The sequence below is a fragment of the Ruditapes philippinarum genome, unplaced genomic scaffold (assembly GCF_026571515.1).
Source record: "Ruditapes philippinarum isolate M1 unplaced genomic scaffold, ASM2657151v2 ctg579_1_1_1_1, whole genome shotgun sequence".
Lineage (NCBI taxonomy): Eukaryota > Metazoa > Mollusca > Bivalvia > Venerida > Veneridae > Ruditapes > Ruditapes philippinarum.
This window is the reverse complement of record NW_026861557.1, coordinates 104,904-132,207: the sequence shown is the minus strand read 5'-3', so window position 1 is coordinate 132,207 and position 27,304 is coordinate 104,904. Positions and strand designations below refer to the sequence as shown.

The 27,304-nt window shown below is 32.4% G+C and overlaps 2 protein-coding genes across 8 annotated transcripts in view; one reads left to right on the top strand and one right to left on the bottom strand.

The window, feature by feature from the left end:
* The window catches only part of LOC132716085 (dual specificity protein phosphatase 7-like), a 33,246-nt gene extending 26,441 nt beyond the window's left edge, over positions 1 to 6,805 (bottom strand). Inside the window, exon 1 of the mRNA XM_060699248.1 lies at positions 6,079 to 6,805. Coding sequence (XP_060555231.1) covers positions 6,079 to 6,463 — 385 coding nt within the window. The 5' untranslated portion in view covers positions 6,464 to 6,805. The remainder of the gene's footprint in view (positions 1 to 6,078) is intronic.
* Positions 6,806 to 7,829: 1,024 nt separating this feature from the next.
* Positions 7,830 to 27,304, top strand: part of LOC132716084 (leucine-rich repeat-containing protein 74B-like) — a 41,365-nt gene continuing 21,890 nt past the window's right edge. For 3 of the 7 annotated variants that reach the window (XR_009623768.1, XM_060699241.1, XM_060699247.1), the window contains exons 1-6: positions 7,830 to 7,955; positions 13,435 to 13,606; positions 14,798 to 14,954; positions 16,388 to 16,524; positions 17,029 to 17,229; positions 19,727 to 19,798. Coding sequence is in view for 6 of the 7 variants with exons in the window: in XM_060699241.1 (XP_060555224.1) it covers positions 13,447 to 13,606; positions 14,798 to 14,954; positions 16,388 to 16,524; positions 17,029 to 17,229; positions 19,727 to 19,798 (727 nt within the window). In the remaining variant the exon portion in view is untranslated. Of the gene's footprint in view, positions 7,956 to 8,215; positions 8,238 to 10,353; positions 10,478 to 13,434; positions 13,607 to 14,797; positions 14,955 to 16,387; positions 16,525 to 17,028; positions 17,230 to 19,726; positions 19,799 to 27,304 lie in introns of those variants that run through there. The other 4 variants (XM_060699242.1, XM_060699243.1, XM_060699244.1 and 1 more) reach the window with 4 other exon arrangements.

Here is a 27,304-nt window from a genome sequence, read left to right as displayed (position 1 = left end):
CCTGTAAGTTTAAGCAAAATCTGCCATGTAGTTTAAGAGGAGTTGCGTTCACAAAATTTCTACATAGTATATAGTGAAAAAATCAACAAAGGGCCATAATTCTGTTAAATTTGGTCGCAGCGAAAATTCCTTCCTTTACTACCATCTACACATTAAGGTTGTTCATCCCTGTAAGTTTAAGCAAAATCTGCCATGCGGTTTTAGAGGAGTTGCGTTCACAAAATTTCTACATAGTATCTAGTGAAAAAATCAACAAAGAGCCATAATTCTGTTAAATTTGGTCGCAGCGAAAATTCCTTCCTTTACTACCATCTACACATTAAGGTTGTTCATCCCTGTAAGTTTAAGCAAAATCTGCCATGTGGTTTAAGAGGAGTTGCGTTCACAAGATATCGGGACGTACGGACGGACTGACGGACGGACGGACGGACAAGTGCAACGCTATATGCTCCCACATTGTGGGGGCATAAAAATTAAGCTACTAAAAGAGTCTGTGCAGACAGCACAGATCTCCAGACCGCTGTGCTAATTGGCCCTTTAATGGTGACAAGGACTACAATCATGTAATCACCATTCAAGTCATTGTGACTTGGCCCCATATCAATATCAAGTTTTTTTCATGTTTAAGCTATAAATACAAGTTACAACATTATTAAAATTAATTAAAATTTGGCATATGTTAAAGCTAAATCTTATATTTAAATATATATCTCCTATTTAGACCTGAGACAACAATATATGCATGTTAATATACTACGGAATGCCGTTAGGGCCATTGCCTATTAATGTGTTGATCTGAAACGCGATAGTCGATAGTACGATGGTGAAAACGCGAAATCACGAAACTACGATGGTGAAAACGCGAAAGTACGATGATGAAAACGCGAAAGTACGATGATGAAAACGTGACAGTACGATACTACGATGATGAAAACGTGATAAACTATCGTGTTTTCACCATCGTACAGTCGCGTTTTCACCATCGTAGTTTCGTGATTTCGCGTTTTCATCATCGTACTGTCGTGTTTTCATCATCGTACTATCACGTTTTCACCATCGTACTATCGCGTTTTCATCATCGTACTGTCGTGTTTTCATCATCGTACTATCGCGTTTTCACCATCGTACTGTCGTGTTTTCATCATCGTACTATCGCGTTTTCATCATCGTACTATCGCGTTTTCATCATCGTACTATCGTGTTTTCACCATCGTAGTTTCGTGATTTCGTGTTTTCACCATCGTACTATCGACTATCGCGTTTCAGATTAACACATTCATAGGCGATGGCCCTAACGGCATTCCGGAATGCCGTTAGGGCCATCGCCTATGAATGGTTTGATCTGAAACGCGATACTCGACAGTACGATGATGAAAACGCGAAATCACGAAACTACGATGGTGAAAACGCGACAGTACGATGGTGAAAACACGATAGTTTATCGCGTTTTCATCATCGTAGTATCGTACTGTCGCGTTTTCATTATCGTACTATCGCGTTTTCATCATCGTACTTTCGCGTTTTCACCATCGTAGTTTCGTGATTTCGCGTTTTCACCATCGTATTATCGACTATCGCGTTTCAGATCAACACATTCATAGGCGATGGCCCTAACGGCATTCCGTAATATACTGGATTAGACCTAAAATAGGTTTCAGTATTAAAGCTTGTCATAAAGATGTACAAGTGTTAAATCAAACTATTTGTGAAGGCCTATTAATTACCTTACAGTACAGTTTAATAAATAATGATAAATATAATCAGCTAATTAAATCTGGTCAACATAACACTTAGACGTACATATCCAGACAAGACTTATCCAGACAAGACTACCTACTTTCTACACGACTGTCAATTCAATATGTCCTACAACAGTAAGTTCTAAACAGATTCATTCATAACTCTGGGGAGCTTGTAGAGAATGTTCAGAGGTCAACATTCTTAGAGGTCAACATTCTTATTCATGCTTCTCTGGTTCATCTAAATTAATGAATGTTATGTCTTCAATCTCTCTCCACATCTATATTCCATACAGTTAATATCATTCACTGGTAATTAATTAATGAAAAAAACGATAATGTCCACATGTTATTAATTAATGCTATATTAAAGATAAACACTGAGGAAATTCAAAAGGTGAACCAAATCTGTTTAATAATACTCTATGATCATATAAATATATGTACCTGAATTAACCTTGGTTTTAAAAGTACTAAGATTTATATCAAATTTACAGTCCTTATTTCTAAACACTGTAAAATCTGAACATTTCTTAAATTTCTTTTACAACAACTTGGTACAATTGTATAGATATATTATTATATTTAATACAATGTATACGGCAATATTATATAAATAAAATCTGTGTCAACTTGATTGGGCTGTAATTTGATTTCACAAATCTATGACTTTAACACTCTCCTGTGCTTCAATTTTCAGAAAGAAAAAAAAAGATAAAAATCTTTGAACAAATTTTCCGGTGAGATTTGTCTCTTGAAATTTGCTGGTTTTTCTAGTCTAAAGGATTTTTCAAAGTTGAATTTACTTATATGTAGTATACAATTTATTGCCATTCTTGTGGTTAGTATACAGACAAAAACGTGTAAGTTAACCAAGACAATAACTATGATGTGTTTATAACCTTAATAGTACTTGTGGCTGACAATCCCACAAATTTACTTGGCAAGGTTTCAAATGTACCAAGTGGGGAAAGTAATGAATGAAAATTTACATTACATATTTAAATATTTTAACACATAAACACCATTTTAACACTTGTTGTATACTCATGGCATAAATAATGAAAAAGTTGTGCAAAATAGGCCCAGTATAATATATTAATAAGCATACCAGAATACATTTGCTGTTAAATCAAGTATGATTTTATTTTTGCTGAAGTAATTTCAAAACATATCAAGAAAATTACATGAACAACAGCTATTTTAATGATATGACAGAATCCCTTATAAGATTTTGTTCTGTTCAGGTTGAAATATTGTCTGGCGCTCTCGAACATATGCATTATTGAAGGTTCTGTTAAATTGAATGACTTTTTTTGGGTTGGGTTTTATGTTGCACTAACACAGTATAGGTCATCTGGTAATTTTCCAGCTTTACTGGTGAAGACCTCAGGATCACTTCTGTGCATTATTTCAGGCATGAACGGGTACCCGAGTAGAACCACCTTAAGCTTGCTGGACAGCTTCCTTACATGAAAGAATCCAAAGTCCTTGTAGGAGTTCAAGCCCACATGTGAGGGACAAGTGGTTTGAAATCCACAACTTTAACCACTTGGTCACAGACACCCTTATTTTCTATCTAAAAAGAATGTTTGTTTAAATTTGTCTGTTTCACTTATTAGGTAATCATATATGGTTTTGTCCAATTGCCATTTAATGACGTCATCTCACTGTTTTTATATAATACCACACTGAGGACGAAAAGATTTTTCTTCCACCACCATCCAAGGACTGAGAGCTAGGTAGATAAATATGTACATCTTTACCACAAGGCAATTGCTCTCCTTTAATACTTAGATGATCTGGGTCATGCCATATTTCCTGACACTGTAATAACTTACTTAGTAACTTGGTAGTAAAAGAGGTTGAATAAAGAATTTAAATAAATTAATACATTTATGAGTTGATGTAAAGATATACTATGCTCAAATTTGTTATTAGAAAATATTGATAATTGCTACACAGTCTCTTTGTAAATATAAAATAAACATGTTGTGACTTCACACAAAATAGATATGTTATGTTTAAAATTCTACAGAATATACAGGTGGTAACAATATGAATATACAATGTATTATATCATTAAAAAAACGGCAATTTTTTGGGTTTTTTTAAGAAAGGACCAAAACTCTATTTGACATGACATAGGGATCGCAGCTTCCCATACATAGTTATTCATTCTTTTATTCAAATTAGACAAAATCAGTAAGAATTTCATAGATTTCTGTGATTAAAAATATTTTACTTAAGGATGAGCTTTGTATGTATCTTTAAGAAGTATTGCTAGTACACTGTAATCTTTTATTTCATAAAGTGTATGACTTACTAGGAATCTAAGGATTGCTGGGCGAGTAGGTTCACACCCTGTCTTGGGCAAGTTATTGTAACCATAAACAACAAACTTTACACTCATTGCTTAGAACTTGTTGGTTCCAAGAACTTATTCAAGAAAATTTTAAATACGCTTAGACTAGCTTCCTAAACAATCAAACCTAAACAAATTTATATAAACTAAATTCATAAAGTTGATTATTTTTTTTTATGCTTACTGAATACCAAATAGTGCAAACTATTATCAGATGGCACAAATGATGTGTTGACTGAGGTAATTTCAGTTGGCACTTAACTTTCAAAGGATACCAGATTTCCTCTTTCATCGGACTCCCTCTTAAGGATACAGCTCTTGAGCCTGTTATAAGCATTTTTGACTGACACTTAAAAACTTCACGATTGAAGTTGCTTTATTTATAAATCTGTATGCATTTTAACCTTCCTGTCTACTTAACTTAATTATGAAAGGGTAATGTGAGGTGATGATAACCTCCAATGTCATATACATATCAATAAATGTATACATTAAATAAAGTTGCAAATTTGTTCCTTCTCAATTGCTTTGTTAATATTCACATCTCAGGTCTTTTTTTCCTTCTATAGCAAGAGTGAGGGTGACCGGTCCATTTAAAATAGTGACTTTCGCACACGAGATTTCCCTGAAAATTCTATAAAACCATGCACTTCCCCCTATAATACATCATTTTTCTTCATCTACTGCAAAATTACTCAGTGTGTTATTAATCTCAAAGGCCGAGCTACCCCTACATTTACATGTACCTTTGAAAAAGCCTTGCCTCTAGGACCTAGTAGGTTATACAAGTGTAGTAATTCATCAGATTTCAGTAGTAAAATTGTATGAATAGAAAATATAATACAACTTTTTGCACATGATATATATGAATTTGCTATCTCTCAACAGAATTCCACTCTCAGGAAAATCATTCTAAAAGGCTAAAAATAAGACAAATACATTGATCATTCATTTTAACAGAAGTCAACCTGCTGATTAACACTGTGACCAATTAATTACATACCATAGTTTTCTTAATAGAAGCAATCTCCACTTGCTGTGAGCCAGCAAATATGTCAAGATCAAACATAATTAGTAAGTGCAACTCTCAATAAACATATGGCCCGGACATAGCTTGTACCGCCAGAATGTTTACTTTTCCGCTTTCAAGAGCTTACAAATATACATTTCTCCCTGAAGTACCATTATATATATAAAATGCTCTGTCACAGAAATACCTATATATATGTACAACTTGTCAAAGTGACAAGTATCCAAGCCTCTTCTTGAGAACATTGTCATGTAGTACAAAGCTTTTCTGACATTTTGACTGCATTTGATGCTGACAGTAACATGTGTTTGCCTGTGTTTGCTATTGAATCACTCACTAGTCTAATTTAACTACTGTAGGTAAACTGTATATGAGCCGTGTCACAACAAAACCAACATAATGGGTTTGCGGCCAGCATGGATCCAGACCAGCCTGCGCATTTACGCAGTCTGATCAGGATCCATGCTGTTGCTTTCAGTTTCTCTACGTGTTATAGGGTTTGTAAGCGAACAGCATGGATCCGGATCAGACTGCGCGGATGCGCAGGCTGGTCTGGATCCATGCTGGTCGCAAACCCATTATGTTGGTTTTGTCGTGACACGGCTCATATGTATTATCAAAATTTTCATTGGAAATATTAAGATTATGTTAACAGAATATATTACAGTTATACCGATATAGACTAATAAACAATTTAATTTCGTTGCTACAAAAAAGAATATAGACAGCCAAGCATTTTCTTGATTAATTCCTTAGAAGCACACCAAGCAGGAACATTATGTTTCGATATATTTTTCAGAAAGTTAGACAGAAGATCTACACAGCTAGATGTGGTATCCTCCTTATAACTCTAATGTCACACTATATAAAAAGAAAAACTATGACTTCCATGATCCCCGTTATTTACTGTAGATCAAACATCTAAATCGATAAATTATACAAACCTTGTAAGAACATAACTTTAGCACCATCTTGCTTCAGTTTCTTATATAGTAGACCTATGACACTGGTTGGGGACGCTGTTGCGGGCTCTGTTTTATCATCATACAGGACGATTGTCTGAGTCTTCCACTGACGGTTGAATTTATCTTTGGCTTCATTGTTTTGAATAATACATCCAACATTCAATTTACCAGATTTGAGACGCCTCAACATTAAGCTTGGTAAAAATATTGATATGGCCCCTTTAACATGTGACCTAGTAAAGTCTGATTGTGACCTACAGTCTAGTATCAACATGCCTCTGTGACCCTTCACGTCTTCCGCTAAAATTTCCGCTGATATTGTATTGTCACTCGACATATTTGTTTTCATAAGTCGACAAGGCATCTGTTGTTAAGAACTGTCCTGAAAGAATGGACCTTTAAAACTTGCTTACTCTTGAAATTGTAAAAAAGATAATCTAAAATTTGTAGTTGGTGACCTAAATTGAAGGGAAGTCATGTACACTTATTCCCTCAAACTAATCACTTGAACGGTTCCTTCCATTATTGTCTCTTATTAAGACAGACATCAACATTCTATAAACACGTAATGATAACTAATCCATCTTACTTTATCCTTCTAAGTCCAATATATACAGTCAAAACCTACATAAAATTGGGTAATCACTGTGTTACACCACAACTTCCTTTGGCCATTTTGTACAGTAGGTTGAGATCGTGGAAGATTGACAGGTAAACAAACACAATCTTTACAGATTTGACCAATCAAAAGACAGAACTGCAAGCAACGTCACTAAGCACCGCCTTAATCAATGACGACATATTCCTTAATTGGAACTAATTATGAATCGAGAGCAAAGCGGTCTAGATAATTGACAAACGTCACTTCCGTTTTTTAGATTATTTTTTTTTATTTCACTGTCTTGAACAGTGAACACGTTGATTACCCTAACATCACAGGCGCAAACAAATACTAGTAAGCAAAGTCAACAGTACGCATTCGTGACTACAGAGCTATATTTGTATTATTTAAAAAGTTTTTAGCAGGCTTTGCGTTTTGCATGCTTTTCAATCTATCTGTGGCATAAAATCGTTTGTCATTAAATTCTTTTTCACTTATCAAAGCAGGGTCTTTCAAATAGAAGACCCTGGTTACAGTCAGTACTTACACGATTGAGAACCAGCCCAAAAATATCTGGAATCTGGATTTTTGACTGGTCATGGAAGAAGCATGGTGTGAATCAACCAGCCTTAGTGGTTGGGACATATGTTGGGATTAGAGATATCGTCTGTAATTCGAGGCTGAGACTTAATTCGTTGTCTCACCTTTATTTTTTTTAAATGAATGCCTTTGTTCAGTCTGATACAAGCTGATTATCAGATACTAGTATGTAAATAATCAATTAGTAATTAAAACATGTTTCTAAAGGACATTTTAACTTATATTAGTTAAGACCTTTAAGTTCATTGATTTTTATACAAACCAAAATCTGCGACTGCTTTAATAATTGATAGCATCTAATTTCCTCTACTAAAATAGAATACTACAGTTATGTTACTGGTTTGGATAACATGCTATCTATGTCTCTGTTTACTGTAATGCCAATTACTATTATATTTTGTGACAATTCCAGAAATTAGAATGGAATTCACAATGTAATCTTCCGCTCAAGTTTTACTCGTCTTAGTTAGAAATTTCGCGTTCTATATACTAGAAGTGAAAAAATATCAATCAATTGGGATTGGTCTTTTCGTGCATGTATATTGACCTAATTTGTTTGGGCAGTTGCCGAATGAATCCGAATCATAGTTTACATTGGTGATGGCGTTATAGTGGAACAGTAATAAAGATATGAACGAATAAAGACAATACAGGGGTAATTGTTTTGCTAAACAATATAAATAATGTATTTTTATACTTTTCAGTATAGAAGACGTAACAATTGAAGCTAAAGTTGATAGTTTTGTATCCTGCTTAAGTGTAATATATTTCGGATACGTCAAATTTATGTATTGTTAGTTTAGTAAAATATTCTTTCCAAGGGATGAAGCCATTAGATCTACTTCGTCTCTGTTTTGTCCAAGCTATTTATCAACAATTACAGACTGTATGCAATCGAAATACCAAAGTTGGCATTAACTACTAGTTTGCTGCTAAGGTATGCATGCACACATTATAGCTACACATAATGCTCTTGTTCATTTTTTTTTCAGACTTTAATTTTTTGGTGCATTTTAATATGTCCAGATTATTCTAAACAGCCATTGAATGAAACAAATAACATTGAGACACCCCCATCCCAGCTACTTTAAAAACACTCTTACCACTGCACAGTGTAGTTGCACTGGTGTTTCACATACTAAGCTCAAATAAATATGTTTTTAATTTAAGAACTAAACTAAACTTAAGGTTTTGCATGTTCTTAACACTGTTCTTTTTGGTCGTAATTACCAATAAAGCTCACATTTCAAGACCTACTACTTTTGCATGGGTTTTGGTGGAATTTAACAACTTTATTGACAGAAAAAATTTCTGGTCTATAGTTGCAATTTGTTTATCTATTAGAAATTGTTGCCATCAAAGGATCGTCATATCTAAGCTATCATCATATTTTGTCAGCAGCTTGGAATGTTTCCTCCAGAAACATTAAATATGATAATAGAAGGCTCACACAAGATAGTCAAACAACAGCTCTTTAGTGGCACAGACATTTTACTCATATTCAGGGATACAGGCTTGGGCAGGATTAAAAATGCATACATGTTAAACTTAAGTGTATTCAATAGGAGCTTGAGCATTACATGATAACTATTTGTCCAGAGCATGATTTTAAAAATAGAAATAGTATTGATTGTATCAACTTGAAACTTAACAGATGGATAGATGTCATTTAGAAAAGTGCTTTGTTTAAGAACCATATCACTATTTGAATAATTTTGGAGTTATTGCCTTTTGTAATATTTTTTACCTCCATCATGAAATTAGAGGCAGCATATATTCTATATACCCTGTTTGTATGTATGCACAAAATCATACTTTGTATCTGGTCTATATAACTTCAAAAGGCATAATGAGATTTCAAGATAAATTGTTACACATGATCACCATAAATAGACAATGCATCACATGCAAGACCAAAGTTTATAGTTCAAAGGTCAATGTTTTACATCAAGGAATTGAAATTATTTAATGTTACAGCAAGGACTTGAACTTATTTGTCATATAGCCTTTTAGTACAGGTAGAGTTGTGACCAGTCAGTAACTTCTGCACGCAAGATTGAATTTCAAAATGAATTGGTACACATAATCACTATTAGTTGACAGTGTGTGGGATGCAAGACCAAGGTCTCTAGCCCAAAGATAAAAGTACAGCAAGGGGTTGAATTTAGCTTTTTGTCATATAGATGGTGCTTTTGTACAGTCAATATCTTCTGGATGCTTATTAGGATTTCAGCACAGATGATGTGTTGCATGTATGTACATTCAAGGATAAAGTCGAATTTGGAGTTCTTTTCCCTCTGCTTTATGATTTTCTGATTCCATGATGTGTTGCACTCATCACCAAGGTGGAGGAAACAACTACCACAGTTAACTTCATCATTTAAATTTTTTAACAGATACCTTGGGGGTATGGGGTTGTGTTGCACTCCTACATTTTTTGTTTATATGTCTCAGAGATCGAAAATTCTACTCGTCCGCTCATAATTACAAGTAGAATTTAAGAGAATTTGATGCAGGACGATTAGAAAAATGTTGGATTTAGAAACTACAGGACAAGTGACTCTGAAAATATTTTTCGATGCTTTTGTCTCTAAAGAGTCTCGCAGAAAGGGAATCTACATGTATATATCTGAGTTTAAAAAATTGCTCTGGAAAAGTCTAGAGATGTATTTGAAGAAGGCAAAATGTATGTTTATTAATTGTGTTCATAAACTGAATATCTTTCTCTCAGTATGGTTTCAAACTGCTAATTTTAACATATAAAAAATTCTACTTAGTGTTGATGATTATGATTTATTTGTTCCATTGAAAAATGAGGTTCTAGAACATAAAATGTTTAACTGTGAGAGGGGGGCATTTTAATTCTAGAACATAAGATGTATTAGTACCTTTAATAAATCTTACAACATAAAGTGTTTGATAGTGAGAAGGGTCTTTCAATCTTAGAACACAGAGCGTTTAACTTTGAGATAGTACCTTTAAATCCTAGAGCATTATACTGTCGAATTTTCCATGAGTACCTAATCTTAGAACATAAATTGTTGAATATGTACCTCAAATTCTAGAACAAAGCATATATTTTAACTAAGAGATTGTACCTTCAAATCTTAGAACAGGGAGTGTTTAAGTGCTGGACTGTGACAGTAACTTTAAACTAAGTGTGTTGGATCTATTATGGTAATAAATCAGTTTATTTGATTTCTTTGTGTATCTCTGATTGTTTATTGAAGGTCTTAGGAGTGATTTTCACTGTTTGTAAATATTGAAGGTCTTTACCTGTATAAGTGTACGAACATTAAAAACTAATATAACAAATTTAGCATGTAAGAACATATTTATCATAGTGGAATGATGTGTATTACTTTAATATAGGCCTCTTTCCTCATCCACTGAAAGACTGAATATTTATAGATGATTTCATGATATATGTTTGTGTCAAAACATGTTTCATTTATATTTTAATTTCAATAAAAACAATGCACATGATTGTATAGCATAGTCTTTCTTAAAATATTGTACTATATAGGCATGTACTGTATATTAAAGGATGAATATAAAATATTTAGATTTTAGTATAATTTTTGTGTCACCTTGAAAAGGCGACATATAGGGGTTATTTTTGTCCGTGTCGGTGTCGGCATCCCCTTAAGCTTGTCCAGAGTATAAGTCAATCATTATAAGTCGGATTGACTTCAAACTTGGTATGCATGCTTCTTATAATGACTAGAAGTGCAGTGCACAAGGACCAGTATTTTGCACTTCTTAATTTTTGAGTTATTGGCCTTTGTTAATTTTCATACTTTATTTTTGTCCTAGCCATTTCTCCTAATGTATAAAGGCTATGGACTTGAAACTTCATAGGATGATAGATCTCATTAAGAAGAAGTGCAGTGCATAAGAGCCGGTACTCTGCATCTCTTATTTTTTGAGTTATTGCCCTTTGTTAATTTTCATACTTTATTTTTGTCCGGGCCATTTCTCCCAAAGTATAAACGGTATCGACTTGAAACTTCATAGGATGATAGATCTCATTAAGAAAAAGTGCAGTGCACAAGAATCGGTACTACTTATTTCTTATTTTTGAGTTATTGCCCTTTGTTAATTTTCATACTTTATTTTTGTCCAGGCCATTTCTCCTAAAGTATAAAAGCTATGGTCTTTAAACTTCATAGCATGAAAGATCTCATAAAAAAGTGCAGTGTACAAGAACCGGTACTCTGCATTACTTATTTTTGAGTTATTACCCTTTATTAATTTTCGTACTTTATTTTTGTCCAGGCCATTTCTCCTAAATTATAAAAGCTATAGACTTTAAACTTCATAGGATGATAGATCTTATTGATAAGAAGTGCAGTGCATAGAAACTGCTGCTCTGCACTTCTTCTTTTTTGAGTAATTGCCCTTTGTTAATTTTCATATTTTATTTGTTCCTGGCCATTTCTCCTAAACTATATTGTTCACAAGGCGACACATCCGACTCGCGGAGATATAGTTCAAAATAATAGTTTCTAATTTGTAACATGTGGCGTGTGCATCCCCTAACATCATACATTATATTAGGTGTAATTTTTAAAGTTTCCAGATACTTCAGATGATATAAGAGTGTGTGACCTTTGACAGGGGTGCTTTTGACTGACATTTTTGCATATACTTTGGAATCTTATTTGGTTAAATTCTAATGTTTTAAAGCCCACTCTGCAAAAATCAATCCAATACAACTTGAGTTGCATTTAAAAAGTTTTTTTTTTCAAAACATATTTAGTTTTAACTTTCTTACTTATTTGTAAACGTTATAAGTTGTCAGTCTGATGTGAAGGATTTTAGACAAGTGTGATCTGCTTTTATGTCTACTACTAGAATATTATAGCTTTGAAGTTGACACATTTTTACTTGGTTTTCTTTCAATTATTGTAAAGTTATTATTCCACCTACATTGTCAGATTACTAGTTTCTCTTCTGTTGTTAAACAAATAAGTTTTGTTGAGATTTGTTAAAACTTTTATTGTTATTTCCTAAAATCATACAGCCTACAATTACAGTGGTGATATACCATGTGGTAAATAAAGTAGCAATTTGAGTGAAATACTGTCATATACTGCTGTATATATACTGTATTTCCTGTCGGTTACATACAAGCCCTACTTTGTTTGGAGCTGGTCTGTAATGTTGGTTTAACTGTACTTTGAAATCTTAACCCTCAGAATTTCTATTTTCTTCATTCAATTTTTGGAACTGCCAATTTAAAAACTTTGTAGACATCAAGATGAAAATTTGACTTTTAAGTCAGCCACAGGTTAGAGCCAGTCTAGTTAGACTGCATAATCCAGTATACCATACTTGTGGCAAAGGCTAATAACTGGTGGCAAAAAGGCAAATAACTGGTGGCAAAAAGGCTAATAACTGGTGGCAAAAAGGCTTATAACTGGTGGCAAAGGCTAAGGCTAATCAGTGGTTTACTCATGTTTCCTATGTTGAGATATAAATATGACTTATTCATTATTATTTGAAGCACCCATACAGACAATTCAAGATTTACTACATTTTTCAAATATAGAACTTTATGTGTTTACAAACGGTAAAAAATATGGGCAAGTTGAGACATCTATATAAAAAGAGCAATATATATTGTTATATTTGTATTGCTGACGTCTGATCAAAGCTTCTTTATTAAATACTACAGAGGTTAAACATATTAACATTGATTTATTTACGTCAAGGTATAGTCGTGATTTCTCCTCTTAAAGGTTTAAATTTAACATTTCAACTTAAGGAAATATAAATTATAGCCCACTCAACACCATTCATTGACATATCATAAAAGCCAGTGATCTTTTGATGTAATGACTATGAAAAGACAGTATTGTGACGTGTATCTTTAAAATGAAACATGTTTTATTTAATTTTTTCTAATATATAACAAATAAAAAAGATTTTTTTTATTTAAAAGCCATATAAGATAAATTGGTTGAGATTATGTTTTTATGACTTTTGGTTTATAGAAATCTTATAAGGCCTTACTTACTGTGACAAAGTGAAATAAATTTAGAAAAAAAAGATTGGTATTTGAATGGATGTATTTTAATGTTAAATAACCACATAAATATGAATGTTTTTTTTCTTCTAATTTCTATTAGCAGTGAAGCAGAATGGATGCAAAAGTTGAGTTTCCTGACTCAGAGCTATCAGCCTCCCCGGCACTCGGTGTCATTTTTCGACTTCCGACACAAGATAATGTAGACGATAGTTCCGACCATGACAGCTATGATGATAGGAGACGATGTCGTATTAGACCACATTCTGCTAAAGGTTTTTTGTTTTTTTTCTTCACTTTATATGTCATTAGCTACTAATATTCAATCTAATGTTACAGAAACTCCACAGAGGTCCAATGCCCTAAATATATAAAATTCGAAATTCTTACATAGATAGGCTTGGACACTTTAAATGGAAAATTAAACAAAAGAAAATAAAGAAATGTACTCAGAACTAAATTGCCATGCATAGCCTGATTTTAGTTAAAAATGTTTAAAGGCTTTTCTATTTTAGCACAATTCAAATGATTACATTATACTTTGAATAAATTAATTGGACCAATGACTTGAAATTTTGCATTGAAGGTTATTGGTCCAAACCTAAAAAAGTGTGAAAAAAATAATTCAGCCCAGTCATGTCAAATAACCTCAGTGGAGTTCCTTTAAGGGTATGTGAAGGAAGTTGGTTAAAGAGGTTGACATTGAATAAATAACTTGCTCATCACAGCAGTGGGTTAAAATCCTAAACAACTCAAATGTCCTTTGAAATAATGCATAAATGGGCAGCCCAGATTTTGTTTTAGTTGGAGAGTCTTTAAACTGAATCCCCCTGAAATATCTAAAGTTTTGTATACTTTAATGATATGTTTATAAAGGCTAGGGGATTATCTTTAGATCGTAAAAATATTTTCAATTTATTGACAAGTTTTGAGCAGATAAGAAAAGTATTGACAATCTATTATCAAGGTAAACATTGTATTTAAATAAATACATGCTGGTTAATCACTAATGTATAAATGGACAAAAAAGTTTTCCTGTACACAAAGTACCATATTTGTTATATATATGAATTGCTAATAACAAGTTCAAAACAAATAATGACTTTTGATAGTGGAATTGAATAGCATACAAAAAGATATTAATTATTAAAGAATGTTTTTTCTCTCTGTAATTGAACTCTGTTGGGTTTTAGTTTTCAATTACTGACTAAGAATTGGAACTAAATGTTAACCATTTGACCTAGATGGCAGTGAATTTGATTGATAAAGAAACAAGATCTCTGGTAATGAGGAAACTATAAAGCTATGACCCAGATATAAGCTAGAACCCAGATATTAGCTTTTACCTGAAATAATGGACAAAGAGGCACTAAAGCTCTTTATATTGTCAGTCTAACTTAAAATCCATAAATTGAAAGTAATCAAATAAAGTTGAATGGTTATAATTGATGAAAATGTAATTTCAGGTCCAAGCCTAGATTTGCCATCTAGAGTGGTTCCTAATAAACCTAAAGGTATCAGACCATGGTCAGCCCTGCCTAAAACTGCAAAACCATCCTTGCCAACCCAGCGGAAGGTGTCACGCCAGACTCTAAGAAAGCCTCATCTCCGACCACCTGCAAGGTAAAATAATTTTTTGCTTACTCAGGCTACAATTGCTTCTTTTTGGTTTCACAATAGAGCATATACAATGTAATAAGAATAGGTAGTCTCATACACAATACGAAGCACTGTTTATATTCACATTTGTTTAATACACATAGCCTTAAAGTTTCAATGTATGGACAAAACAAGGGATAACAATGTTAAACATCTATTCTAGAACAGTTTATAAGAATACAGTGGTTAACCAGTATAAATAATTAAATATATGTAGCAGATTAGTATTTAAGTAATAGAAAGAGCATCGAAACACAAGGCTATCTGATTTGCATGAGGGGGCATAGCCCCCGAGTATTAATCAGATTGCCGAGTGTTTTGATGATCTTTCTCCTTTGTATCATAGTCAAAAATAAAAACACGTTCCCTGTTGTCACAATATGAAACCCCGGCAAAAAGGAACCAATGAACGAACATCTGAATATGACATTTCTGTCGCTTTCCCTTTCTCTGCCGTCACAATATGTAAACCCGGCAAAAATGAACCAATCAATGGGCATGCTCTGGAGTGCGGTTAACTAATACCTGCACTCCAGTTAACGCACTGTGCATGTATATGTATAGTATATGTATACGATTTAACTCTGACACATTTTTCAACAGAAAGGTCCCCAAACTATGATACAAATGTCATTTTAATATTAAAGCTATAGTATAAAAATGAACTCTGATTTCTATTTACCATAATGACTTTCATATGTCTCTGGAGTACAGTCAAGTCAGCCTACATATTTACACTGTCTGACTTGGTACTGTACTGCCAGCAACTCAGTTTTTTATTTATAGATAATTAGGTATTGAAAATTTTTATGATGACAATATACAAAACAAATCCAATTGTAAACAAGGCAAGTCTGTTATAAGATTTTTACAAGGAACTGATTTAAAGCTTGTATAATTTATCTCAGTAACATTGAATGTTGCTGCTTTACCTTTTTCCCCCTATTTGGTCAGATTTATGCATGTAAAGACATCACGTTTTTTCCTGCATGATGATGACTGGAAATGATACCTATATAACTAATCTTATTAGTGTCAATGTCAAACAACACCAAATTAATATACAGGCTGTACAAAACTACTGTAAAACATTTGACATTGGGTCAGACAAACAGAAACTTTTGTTGACCAAATATTAAAGAATCCATCACTTGCAAAAGTATTGCATATCTTTGTTTTGTTGGATAGCCCATGACAGAATCTGATGCAGACATCTTGTTACAGAAGCTCTTACATATTTGCTTCACATGACGGTCTTTAAGATGACTGTGGAAGTCTGGCTACTGTGATGAAATGTCATTTTTTATCAAAATTGAAAACCGTCTCTTGCGTGCGTCTAAATTAGTATATTTGTAAAACACTGTTTACTTCAAGTGATAAATCACCTCTATTTAAAGGTCACCTACGGCAAGTATATCATCTGAAGGAAGCTCCCTGATTACAGCTGTTGGCCTCGCCAACAAGAAAGGTTTTGATACTAGCACCCCAGATAGTGAACGGTCATTTGATAGACATGCAAAATGCTTCACACCAGGTAAATATAGATATACATATATACTAGTAATACAAAATTCAAATGAGCTTTTTGTCAAGTTTAATATAGAGATTGTAGTGCTGCATCCTTCTGGTTCTATAAAGTATAAGAACAAGTTGCAATAGCATAGCAACTTAACCTGAATAGTAAGTTATATAAAAATAAAATTTTGCTTTAACAAGGTTTTATTTATTTTCTTTGTCTAATTTAATTTGACTACTCTTGTTACCGCGAAGTCGCCGGGACGGTAAAAAAAAAGTCGAGATAAACAAATAAGCTGTGATAAGAGTTTAGATCAAAGAAAAGCTGAATTTTCCACAGCAGACATGTTTGTACCTTTTACTAGTATCTACATAAACAACCGAGATATGACCAAAAAACATATGTAAAAATTGGCATAAAAAAAACAATAAAAACAAACAAACTGTAAAGAAAAAATTATTGCAGAGTGGAGATTGTAAGATATTTTGGTCACTTGATGCAAATAATGCTTTTATAATTCAGAGTCAAAGCATTCCTCTGAGAAGTGGGCGGTGAAAATTGCCGAGGCCATCACAGAAATCAGTGAAACTGAACCAGTAGAGAAACCAGAGCCTCCAAAACGTTCCTTGAGAAAACATCCTTCGTTTGAGACGTGGATACAGGGGTCGCCACATGATTCTGACGAATATGACACTGATATTGATATTGATGATTATGTAAAAAGTATGTTATGCACTTTTATAGACATTTTATACACTTTTATTCGGATTTCAATATATTTAAACAAAAAAATTTAAATAAATTTTTAAACAATTGTGTTAGAAACTATAAGTTAACTTTTGGTCCTATACTTCCTTATATGCTGTTTAATACCTATCAACATTTGATCACAAAAACTTTGTTAAATCTTCTATTATTTTGTATCCTAACACTTACTTGCAGTTATGCTAGTTCAACCTTGATAATTATTTTACATCTATATACATAGGTTTAGATAATTATAATTTAATCTAAGCACTTTGAGACTCGGAAACTTTTAGAGTTTATTTATTTCTATTCTCTGCACGCTTGTGGTATATTTTTTGGCTTCTTTAGTCTTGTTGTCAAGGTGACAGACATCCCCCTAACTGCCATAGGTTTTTAAATCCAGCAAAAGACTTTGTTTTCATTAATGTACAGAATCTATTCATTATATTTGTGGATCTGCCAAGGCACATTGCTCACATCTTAATTCATGCATGGAGCAACAGTGTTAGCATTTTCCAACAATAGCTACCTATTAAGTACGCCAATATTTTGAAATGTTTTTATGCCTGTCAAAGCCTCTTTTCTCCTTGTAAAATCTTGCTTAGTGCAATCAATTACATGACCTTTCATTTCTCATTATATAAATACAGTAATTATAAAAGATAGTCAACGTTTTATAAAATTTACTACACTGTAGCATGTTTAATATTAATAAAACAGGAGAGTGTAGGAAGCTTGTATGCCTCATGTTAGTTTATAGAGATCTAACATGTGTGTTTATTGGGTATTTATATAAAACCTCAACAAGGCCACATGTAATAATATTTAGTCCCATGTTTTCCCATCATTTCTGAAGATATAAAAGTAAGTACATGTTGTCTTTATTGTAAGAAGAAAATAACTGTTTTTAACTTGGTATTGTACTTTACTTAAAACTCTGCAATAAATATGTTTAACATTATGTTAATACAGAAATATAAATATATACGGGTCACAGACAGCAATTGTTACTCATCTTTTTCCAAACTAGTCACATGTAAAGGTGTTCATTATCTATTTCCCGCGCCATCCTGTTGCCCCATATACATATATACATGTACCAGTGCATATATATTTTTTATGATTCTTTTCTTGTAGTATGATTTACTCAGTTTGCAAAATGTAAAGACCTTTAAGTTGTTTATTTTTAAAGTTATGTGTTTTTATTCCCCTTTTATTATTCCCCTTTTATTTTTATAGTGGTTATATAGTAGTTAGAATTTTCTTTGGCCAGAAAAGGAAAGTGTGTGTATATAATGCTAACAATTGCTAGATATTTTATTGAATTTCTTTTCAGTTTTAGCTTGATATTTTGAAGAATAGGTAGAGATATTGTACTCACCCACTGGCATAGGAGTCACGCTTTGTTAAGCTTTTATGCAAGTTGGTATCTCAAAAAATACTGACGAAAATGGGTTGAAACTTCACACACTTGTTCCCTGTGATTATCTAACATGATAACATGTCCCATAACTCTGGTTTGCTTTTTTGCTTATTTATGCCCCTTTTTTTGACTTGGAAATTCTTGGGCAAGTTTTTGCATGTAAGCTGGTATCTCCATAACTACTGAAGGGAATTGGTGAAACTTTACACACTTATTTGAGAGCATAATATATAGGTGGTCACTGTCCAAGGCTCTTTGCTCTTACACAGATTTTAACATAATTGTTTGAACCTAGAAAATTCTACATTATCCAGGCTCTTATTTTACTATCAAGCACAGAGAATATTCGAGCACACTGTCCAACTGACAGTTCTTGTTTATGGATATTCCATATTCAGATATTTTGGAAGTGAGGCCTTATTGGCCAAGTGGTTATGGTCTCTGACTTGGAATCACTTGCCTATGCTTATCACTGCTGTGTGTTCAAATCTTGAAAGATACTTTTTGGATTCTTATGTGAGGAAGCTGTCCAGCTAGCTTACAGGTCAGTGGTTGTACATTGATGCCTGTTGAGTACATCTGCTTACCTCAATAGTGCATTGGATTTGTAATCCAGAGGTTACTGGTTCAATCTCAAGGAAAAAAATTCTCCATTGCAGTTGACTCTAATGGTCATTTGTCTTCCATCACTGATTTTAGAATCATACGGGATTAGTTTTAGCTCACTTCTGCAGAAATTGGTTATATACTTGTTAGTTATCAAGGAAAATTGGCTAGGTGGATAAACAGATGAGATACGACCCAGAACATGTTCAAATAAGCATAAAACCAGCCAAACAAACCGGCAAACATCATGCCCGAAATATTGCACAGACCGGCAATATAATATTACTTCAATTATTGAGCGAGAAAAAACAATCAAAATTTTTTAATTAAACTTATTAATTATTTCAATAGCTATATAAACACACTTTTCTTTTCCTCTCGCCTTTTCTATTTTTAATGAACTTGTTAATCAATTTGCGATTGTGTTGGTGGAACTATATTTAGACCTGAAGGAAGTTTACGAGAAGGAGAAACGAGTACGACAGTGGAGGAAGAGAACGCGGCTTACAAAGAAGGGTGATCATTCGTGTGATAATGATGTGAGATTTTATCTAACATACCTAATATGTCCATCTAGCTGAATAACGTTCCAGTTATAAATGATATAAATGCAATGATATCAATCGGACCCAAAAAAAATCACTTTGTTTGAAACAGTCGCTTTTCTTTAATTTTTATTCAATGCTAAATAAATACCATAAATATATACATGTATTATTATTATAAAGAACTTTGTAAATTAAAGAAAAGTTACTATTAAAGTGACTGGAACTTTATCACCTAGACGTAAAAAATGATGTAATTTCTGATTTCCTTACTGTCCACAAAGTGAAAGCTTGTCATCTAGGTATACAATAAAAATTTGTGTATTAACGCTAACCAACATTTGATATGTATAATACACTTATCCCTGGAACTGTCATTTAAAAGAGGTTTTGAAATCAAAATTACTAAAATCAATAATTACAAATTTTATAACGATACTGGTCAAGAACAAAAGATCAGAAAATTTTGCAAAGGGCGGCAATCAAAATTTATGTATTTTACATAGGTAATATCATGTTAAAGTTAATGAAGTTCCCATCATATTGTGATTAACAAAACTATATTAACAAATTTCTAGTGATTTTCATATTATAATCATTTTGAAGATACCTTTATAAAGTTGTTGTAAAAGGATTTTGTTATTGAAACAACCTTCAACTATTTAACCATTTTCATATTTCAAAATAAATATTTTGTACTGAACATAACTCTCAAGTTCTACCTCTGTAGCAATGTGGTTATATATAACAGTTATTACTGTAATTTTAATCGAATGAGCCGCGTCATGACAAAACCAACATAATGGGTTTGCGACCAGCATGGATCCAGACCAGCCTGCGCTTCCGCGCAGTCTGATCAGGATCCATGCTGTTCGCGATCAGTTTCTCTACTTGTAGTAGGGTTGGTAAGTGAACAGCATGGATCCTGATCAGACTGCGCGGATGCACAGGCTGGTCTGGATCCATGCTGGTCGCAAACCCATTATGTTGGTTTTGTCATGACGCGGCTCAAATATTCCTCTCTGTGATATGTCAGAGCTCATATTACACTTCAGATGTTTTGAAGTTCAAGATTTATTGTTTTATAAAAAAAACAATATATTCTGTGGCTAAAAAAAATATAAAGAAATATAGAAATTCATCAATTTCTGGAGACATTTAGCTTTGATGATGTTTATTTCATACAATATTAGTAAATGGTTGTGAACTTATATATTAGGTTTGTTAGATAAGATAAAACCATATTTGGAAATAATTCATACACAGAGATTATATATATATAACTTATGGAATATGCATGTTGATTTTGTCATATATATATATATCACAGAAACCAGAAATTATAGACTGAATAACATAGGCTGTCAAGTGAGCTTTCTTATCTTAATTTTTAATTTTTTTAATGCCGCTATTTTTGCACCACTATTTTCCTTTTGGACATAACTGATAAAATGTTAAAAGCGGACTGATTCCTACTTTTATGTTAGAAAGCTATCAAGGCCAAAGGTTCTGCTAAAGTGCCTTTTTTGTTCCTCCAATAACAAAAAGGATAACTGTGGTTGGCAGGGAAAGCCGAAGTGTTGTTTCACTGGCAACACAGACATCTGTGGTGTTCATTCACTAGCAAGGACAACTTTGGTGTTCCTTCTCTGGCACAATAATGAATAATAAGCACACAAATGGCTATTAAAAAGAATTTACTTTTTCCTCTTTTGCAATGGACCAAATAATGTCTGACTTTTTATAACACTAAAAATGTTAGAAAATCAGAATTCACAGTCCCTATTTATGGTACCACAGAAGCATTAGCTTTATTTGGCATATTTTAGGAAGGGATTTATGAATCTAGACATAAAGTGACTATACACTTGACAGTCTGTTTAACAGTCTTTATAGATATTTATTGTTTTAAATGAAAGGTTCTTGCATGTCAACTGTTGCTCTCTCCTTCCTTTAATCATTTTGTGATCCAGAAATGTGTGAGTTTGAATCCTAGAATGGAACCAACATCATCCCCCTCCTGTGTTACATTCCCTTACAATGATATAAAAAAATTATTCTAGCTTATTGTGGAATAGCTCGTTTCTATTTTATAAAACAATCAAAAATATGAATATATATAAATAAGCTTAACTGAGAGACAGTTAAATAGTCTGCCTAAAACCCAAGAGAATTTGGGTCTGAGCCCTTTCTGGAGTAAGAACTATATTTTTTTGACTGACACCAGAGTAAGAATAAAAAGAAAAAAAAAACACCTTAAAACTAATTAATTGAATGTGTAAGAAGAGTTTTTCTTAGTGATGCTTAAATTTATATATTTGAACTATTAGAATGCTCTTTTAACTGTTGTACATGATTATAAGTATTTATTATTAATTACAGAAGATGTTTTAAACCTGTATTAATCTTTTATCAGTAATATAAGTGTGTATAATGTATTGTTTGTATGCGTTTCAGATGAAATAACATATCTGTGTTCTGGAATAATTCTCGGGTTTGACGTATACTACCTCTGTGTGATTTATTTTTGAAGTGGCTAATAGAATGACACTTGTCCTATAATATAATACATGTATATTGTGTTGTTGTTGTAAAAATTAACATTTAGCAAACCACATAGTGTAGAAAATAAGTATATCCTTTGATGTGAACAAATTTCATACATGTTACAACCACTCAGCACAATATTTGCTCCATAAGTATTTGAAGTTTTTGAAAAATTAAGTTATTTTGTTAAGTACCCACTTCTCATATGATTTACATGCCTGAAGGTACGTAATATGGTATGGCGCTTTGCCATCAGGACATCTGTTGGTCAACAACTTGATTACCTATTACATAAGGTGTGCTGCCTTCCTACTGAGTTGGGAGTGTGTGTGCGTATTTGACTTCAGTTATACTCGCCACTGGTTGTCCATATGGGGAGCCCTCCAGAAAAGTGTTTTTCTTTTTAGATTTTAAGAGGATAGTGCAAGATACAGAAAGATGCCTTAATTCCAGAAGCTTCTCCTGGTTCTTTAAAGTACCAAGTGTTTCAGCACTCATTCATGGGACTGTGATTTAAAGTCTCATCCGAAAGACTGTTTGGAAGTATTGATTGGCCAGTCTGGAAATTAAACGGCTATATTTTCCTGTCATAGTATGCATAGCACAAAAAGACTTAATTGATGAAAGGGGCTTATGAGTAAACGTGGTATATAAGAACAAAAAGTTTTGCATTAGATGTCCAGTGACAATATACATTCGATTAGTAAAAAGAACGTATACCGTGAGGTGATCTTAAAATAGGACATTTCCAGTGACCTATAATGCTCAGACACACAGAGCTTTTGTTGAAATTAATATATTAACCAGATAATGTGTTTCTGGTTAGAAGCACAGATTTGAAAGTGTGAAAATTTTCCACAGTGGTATAATGATAAAATAGTTGGTTACGATCAGTTGCAATGAGCAGAAATAAAACTTGGACATATGTTTTAGCAACAATGATTGAGTTACCTAGTGCCCAGTAGCTTTTTTTTAATGAAATGTTAACGCACATATAAAATGATGTTCTAAATTAAGGTTGCCGAGTGCATGTGTTCGTTATTTGAGATTTCTGTTTAGTGTCACATGGTGCATGTTGTTAGACACATCAGGCCACTCGGTTTTCTGAGATATCTGAGACATTTTTGTATTTTCACCTAGGCTTGTTTTCTAAGAAATGTAAGGCATATTTTTACACCTACACTCCTATTTTGTCTGTCTATTATAATGACTTTGTTTATGACTATACTTAAATATTTTAATAACAGTGCACAAAACCAAAATTATAATGCTGTCTCTTCCACGAAGAGCTGGCATAGATTTTATCATTAGTTTATACTTAAGTTATTTTAGTTTGATTGTGTAAGAAGTAATAAGCTTATAAACACATCTCAAATCTGTTCCCGGAACCTGAACCAGTACTGAGTAATAAATGTAAAGATTCTTGCTCATGGTACTAATTGGTAGATCCCTTTTACTCTGACCTTTTATTTGAGAAGTGAAAGATTTAACCACAAACTTAGACATTTGTTCTGTTGATAAGAAATATGAAGTGGTGAAATAATTAAATGCACGAATTTGATAATTTTAATTAGACAAGTTAGGGTAATATAGGGATCAATCCATGGCTTACCCTTAATGGGGTTTGAACTAATCTTTTCATATTGCATGATTTCTAATAATAAATTTTTTTGATAAGTTGCTTTCACCTTTCAAACTATTTTCAATTTAAAGTTGGAATTGTCCTGCACATGAGGTAATAAAAATTTCTCCACCCATTCAGAATTTTGTTCATTCAGTGGTTAAATCTTCATGGCCATTAAGTTGAGTTTTTACATGGAGTTGTCCAACTCCTATTTTTGGGACAGTCCATTATCAAATTTTGGGATATCTAGATGAAAATATAAAATTGGTCATCCAACACTTGTATCATAGTTTGGGGACCTTTCTGTTGAAAATGTGTCAGAGTTAAATCCTTCAGAGTTTTAATCCTTCAACATTTATTAACATGGAGTAATTGGTGATTTGTAGAACAACAAGCAAAACCTTATGGTTCCTGGAACACTTTTTACATAGCTGGGCTTTCAGCATTTAACTGAAGTACTATAAATATAATGCATAAAAAAACCTTCATATCTATAAACTCAAGTTATAATAGAGAACGTTACAGCATTTAATTTGATAAATTTCAAACTACATATATTTAAAAAAAAAAAATTTTTTTCAAGGACTCAAAAATCATGGAGATACTATTATTGTTATTATGTTAAACATGTAATGGAAAACAATTCTAGTACAGCCTGTAATTATCAAATGAGACATTCACTGTAGGAAAACTAATTTTCCTGAGTTTTTACAACTTCACACAGTTTAAGACTTAAGTGCTTTTATACATGCTATTATTCTATTCATAAGTATGTTATTTGACACTGTTAAAAGGTAAATTTTTAAGAATTGTTGATATCATTTACTGATCATTATTGTAGTTGTATTGAACATGTGAATGCCAGACCATTAATATAATTACTTTTAAAATCAAATAACATACTGATTTTAAGTGCAGCAAAATGCTTCACAAATATTATATGTATTGATTTTCACTGAAAATGATGCATGCTTTTACCATTAATTCATTACATTTATACATTTGTATAATGGATTTCCCTATTTTTTTATATGGAATGGTTCATTGTTTTAATTTGGAACGGTCCATTGTGAATTAAAGGGATTTCAATATTGAGATGCTGAAATATACTTTGTTGATATACTATAGAAAATTGAGCAAGTAATTAGCCAGAGAAAATTAATATTAATGATAAAATTTGTATAAAAACTAGAGCAATTTTATAAGGTTTACAAGGACAACCTATTTTTTTCAGACAAATGAATTGAAACTTGATTCTGATTATATAAAGTTAATGATGTTTTTTATTATCAATATAAGATTGTTTTTTTCATTAGGTTGATGTCACGTTGACAAGCATATAAAATCTGACCTTTTATAATGTTTTAAGCTTCTCGTTTGTCGTATCTAGATTAATATAACTTTATGTGACTCTTGTGACAAGTGAAAAAGTTAATTATTGGTGTTTACTCTTTATTGAAAGAAAAAAATATGTTTTTTAAGTGGGTTTTTTTCCCCGAATGTTATTTGTCAAGTTAGGTGTAATCTTATATGATGAATGTTTCCACATGTATATGTTTAATGAAATTTTGAGACCTTAAATGACTGTATGTGTCTTTAAAATAGTACATGTCTTATAATAAATTTCGCCACCCTAGTGCAGTAACGGGTTAAGTCCTTCTAAATTTAACAGGAGTTTACCAGTTATTGCACTATCTAACATAAAACACTGAAATACATGTAATAGTTTGGTTTTGAATCTCATCAGAAAACTATTTTACATATTAAGGATGTGAGGAAGCTATCACGTGTCAGTGGTTCAAGCTGGGCTATTGTGAACATAATGAATATTTTGTTATCAATTACTGTATATCTTTGACCTTCTCAACCACTTTTACTTAAACAATAAATATTTACATTAGCTTTGTGTCCAGCTTTCACTACTACAAGGATATAAGATGCAAAATCAGAAATGAAAGTCTTCAATACGTGATTGTTATTATTTTTTAATCCTCAGAAATAGAAATAATTGAAAAAGAATAGAAAAAACTTCATTCAACTTGATAAATGTAATTCTGGCTCTAGTTGGTTAAACAGAAGTTTTATCCCAATTTATTGCAACCAATTCTCACAGATCTATTTTTGCCGTTATTAACTTAGAAAATTATAAGAACATGAGAAGAATTTTTTTTAGGCATACATGACTGAGAGGTTATGGTCGTTAACTTTAAACCACTTGCTCCTTACCTTCGTGGCTTTGAATCCTGTCAGAGACTTTGGATTCTTTCACATAAGAAAGCTATCCAGCTAGCTTACGGAATGTCGGTGGATCTACTCAGGTGCCTGAAATAATGCATTGAAGGGCACCCGAGTTCTTCCTCCACCAGTAAAGCTGGAAAGTCGTCATATGACCTAAACAGTGTTGGTGGGACTTAAAAACCAAGCCAACCAATCAGAATTGTTTTACTGACAATTTTAAAACATCTTGTTGATTTCTATGTTTGCAAATTGCTTGTCAAGATATATTTAACTTAACACAGAAGTGTTCTATTAAAGAATACTGTACTAAACTTATTTTTCTAGACAGACTGTATATAAATCTTTTTCTGATGCTGTGATAATAGATCAATTAACTGTGTTAGTTTTTAGCTTTAATTTCAAATATTAGTGAAAGTACTTGTTTTCAAATACTATTTTCATATCAATGTGTAAAACTAAGATAGAACTTTGATATCAATGTGAAACATTTTCAGATATTACCATTGTTTATCATATTCTTTCACATGATTATTTTAGGTGTACTTTTTTGTTATTCTTTTAGTATATTGGATATAGTAGAGAAAAATAAAGTATAAGAATGCCATATATTGTTGTTTTCTTGTTGGTAGAAATGTATTTCAATGCATGTTTTATTGATTTGAATTTTCATTAATTATGAAAAAGGTGTAGTTGAATTCATTTTATCTTTCTGACAAAGATAATTTTACCTTTCTGACAAAAATGACTTTACCTTTCTGACAAACAACTAACTTTGACATTATTATTATATAATACAACCTTAGTCTTACAAGTACAAGCTTCAATAACCAGTTCAGTAAAGTCAAACATAGTGAATTTGTTGCTCAATTAGGTACATGATAGTTTATTACAGTAACAAGTTACATGATTATTTTATTGCAAGATTTAAAATATTGCTTACTATTTTTTGATTATTGTGTTATAGTAATAATAATGATAATTTCAAATTAATTTTTTGTTGCATGACCTGAGTTTTCAGTAGTACTCTAGTTTAAACGTGAGTTTCACCTGACTAGCATAATCATCTTT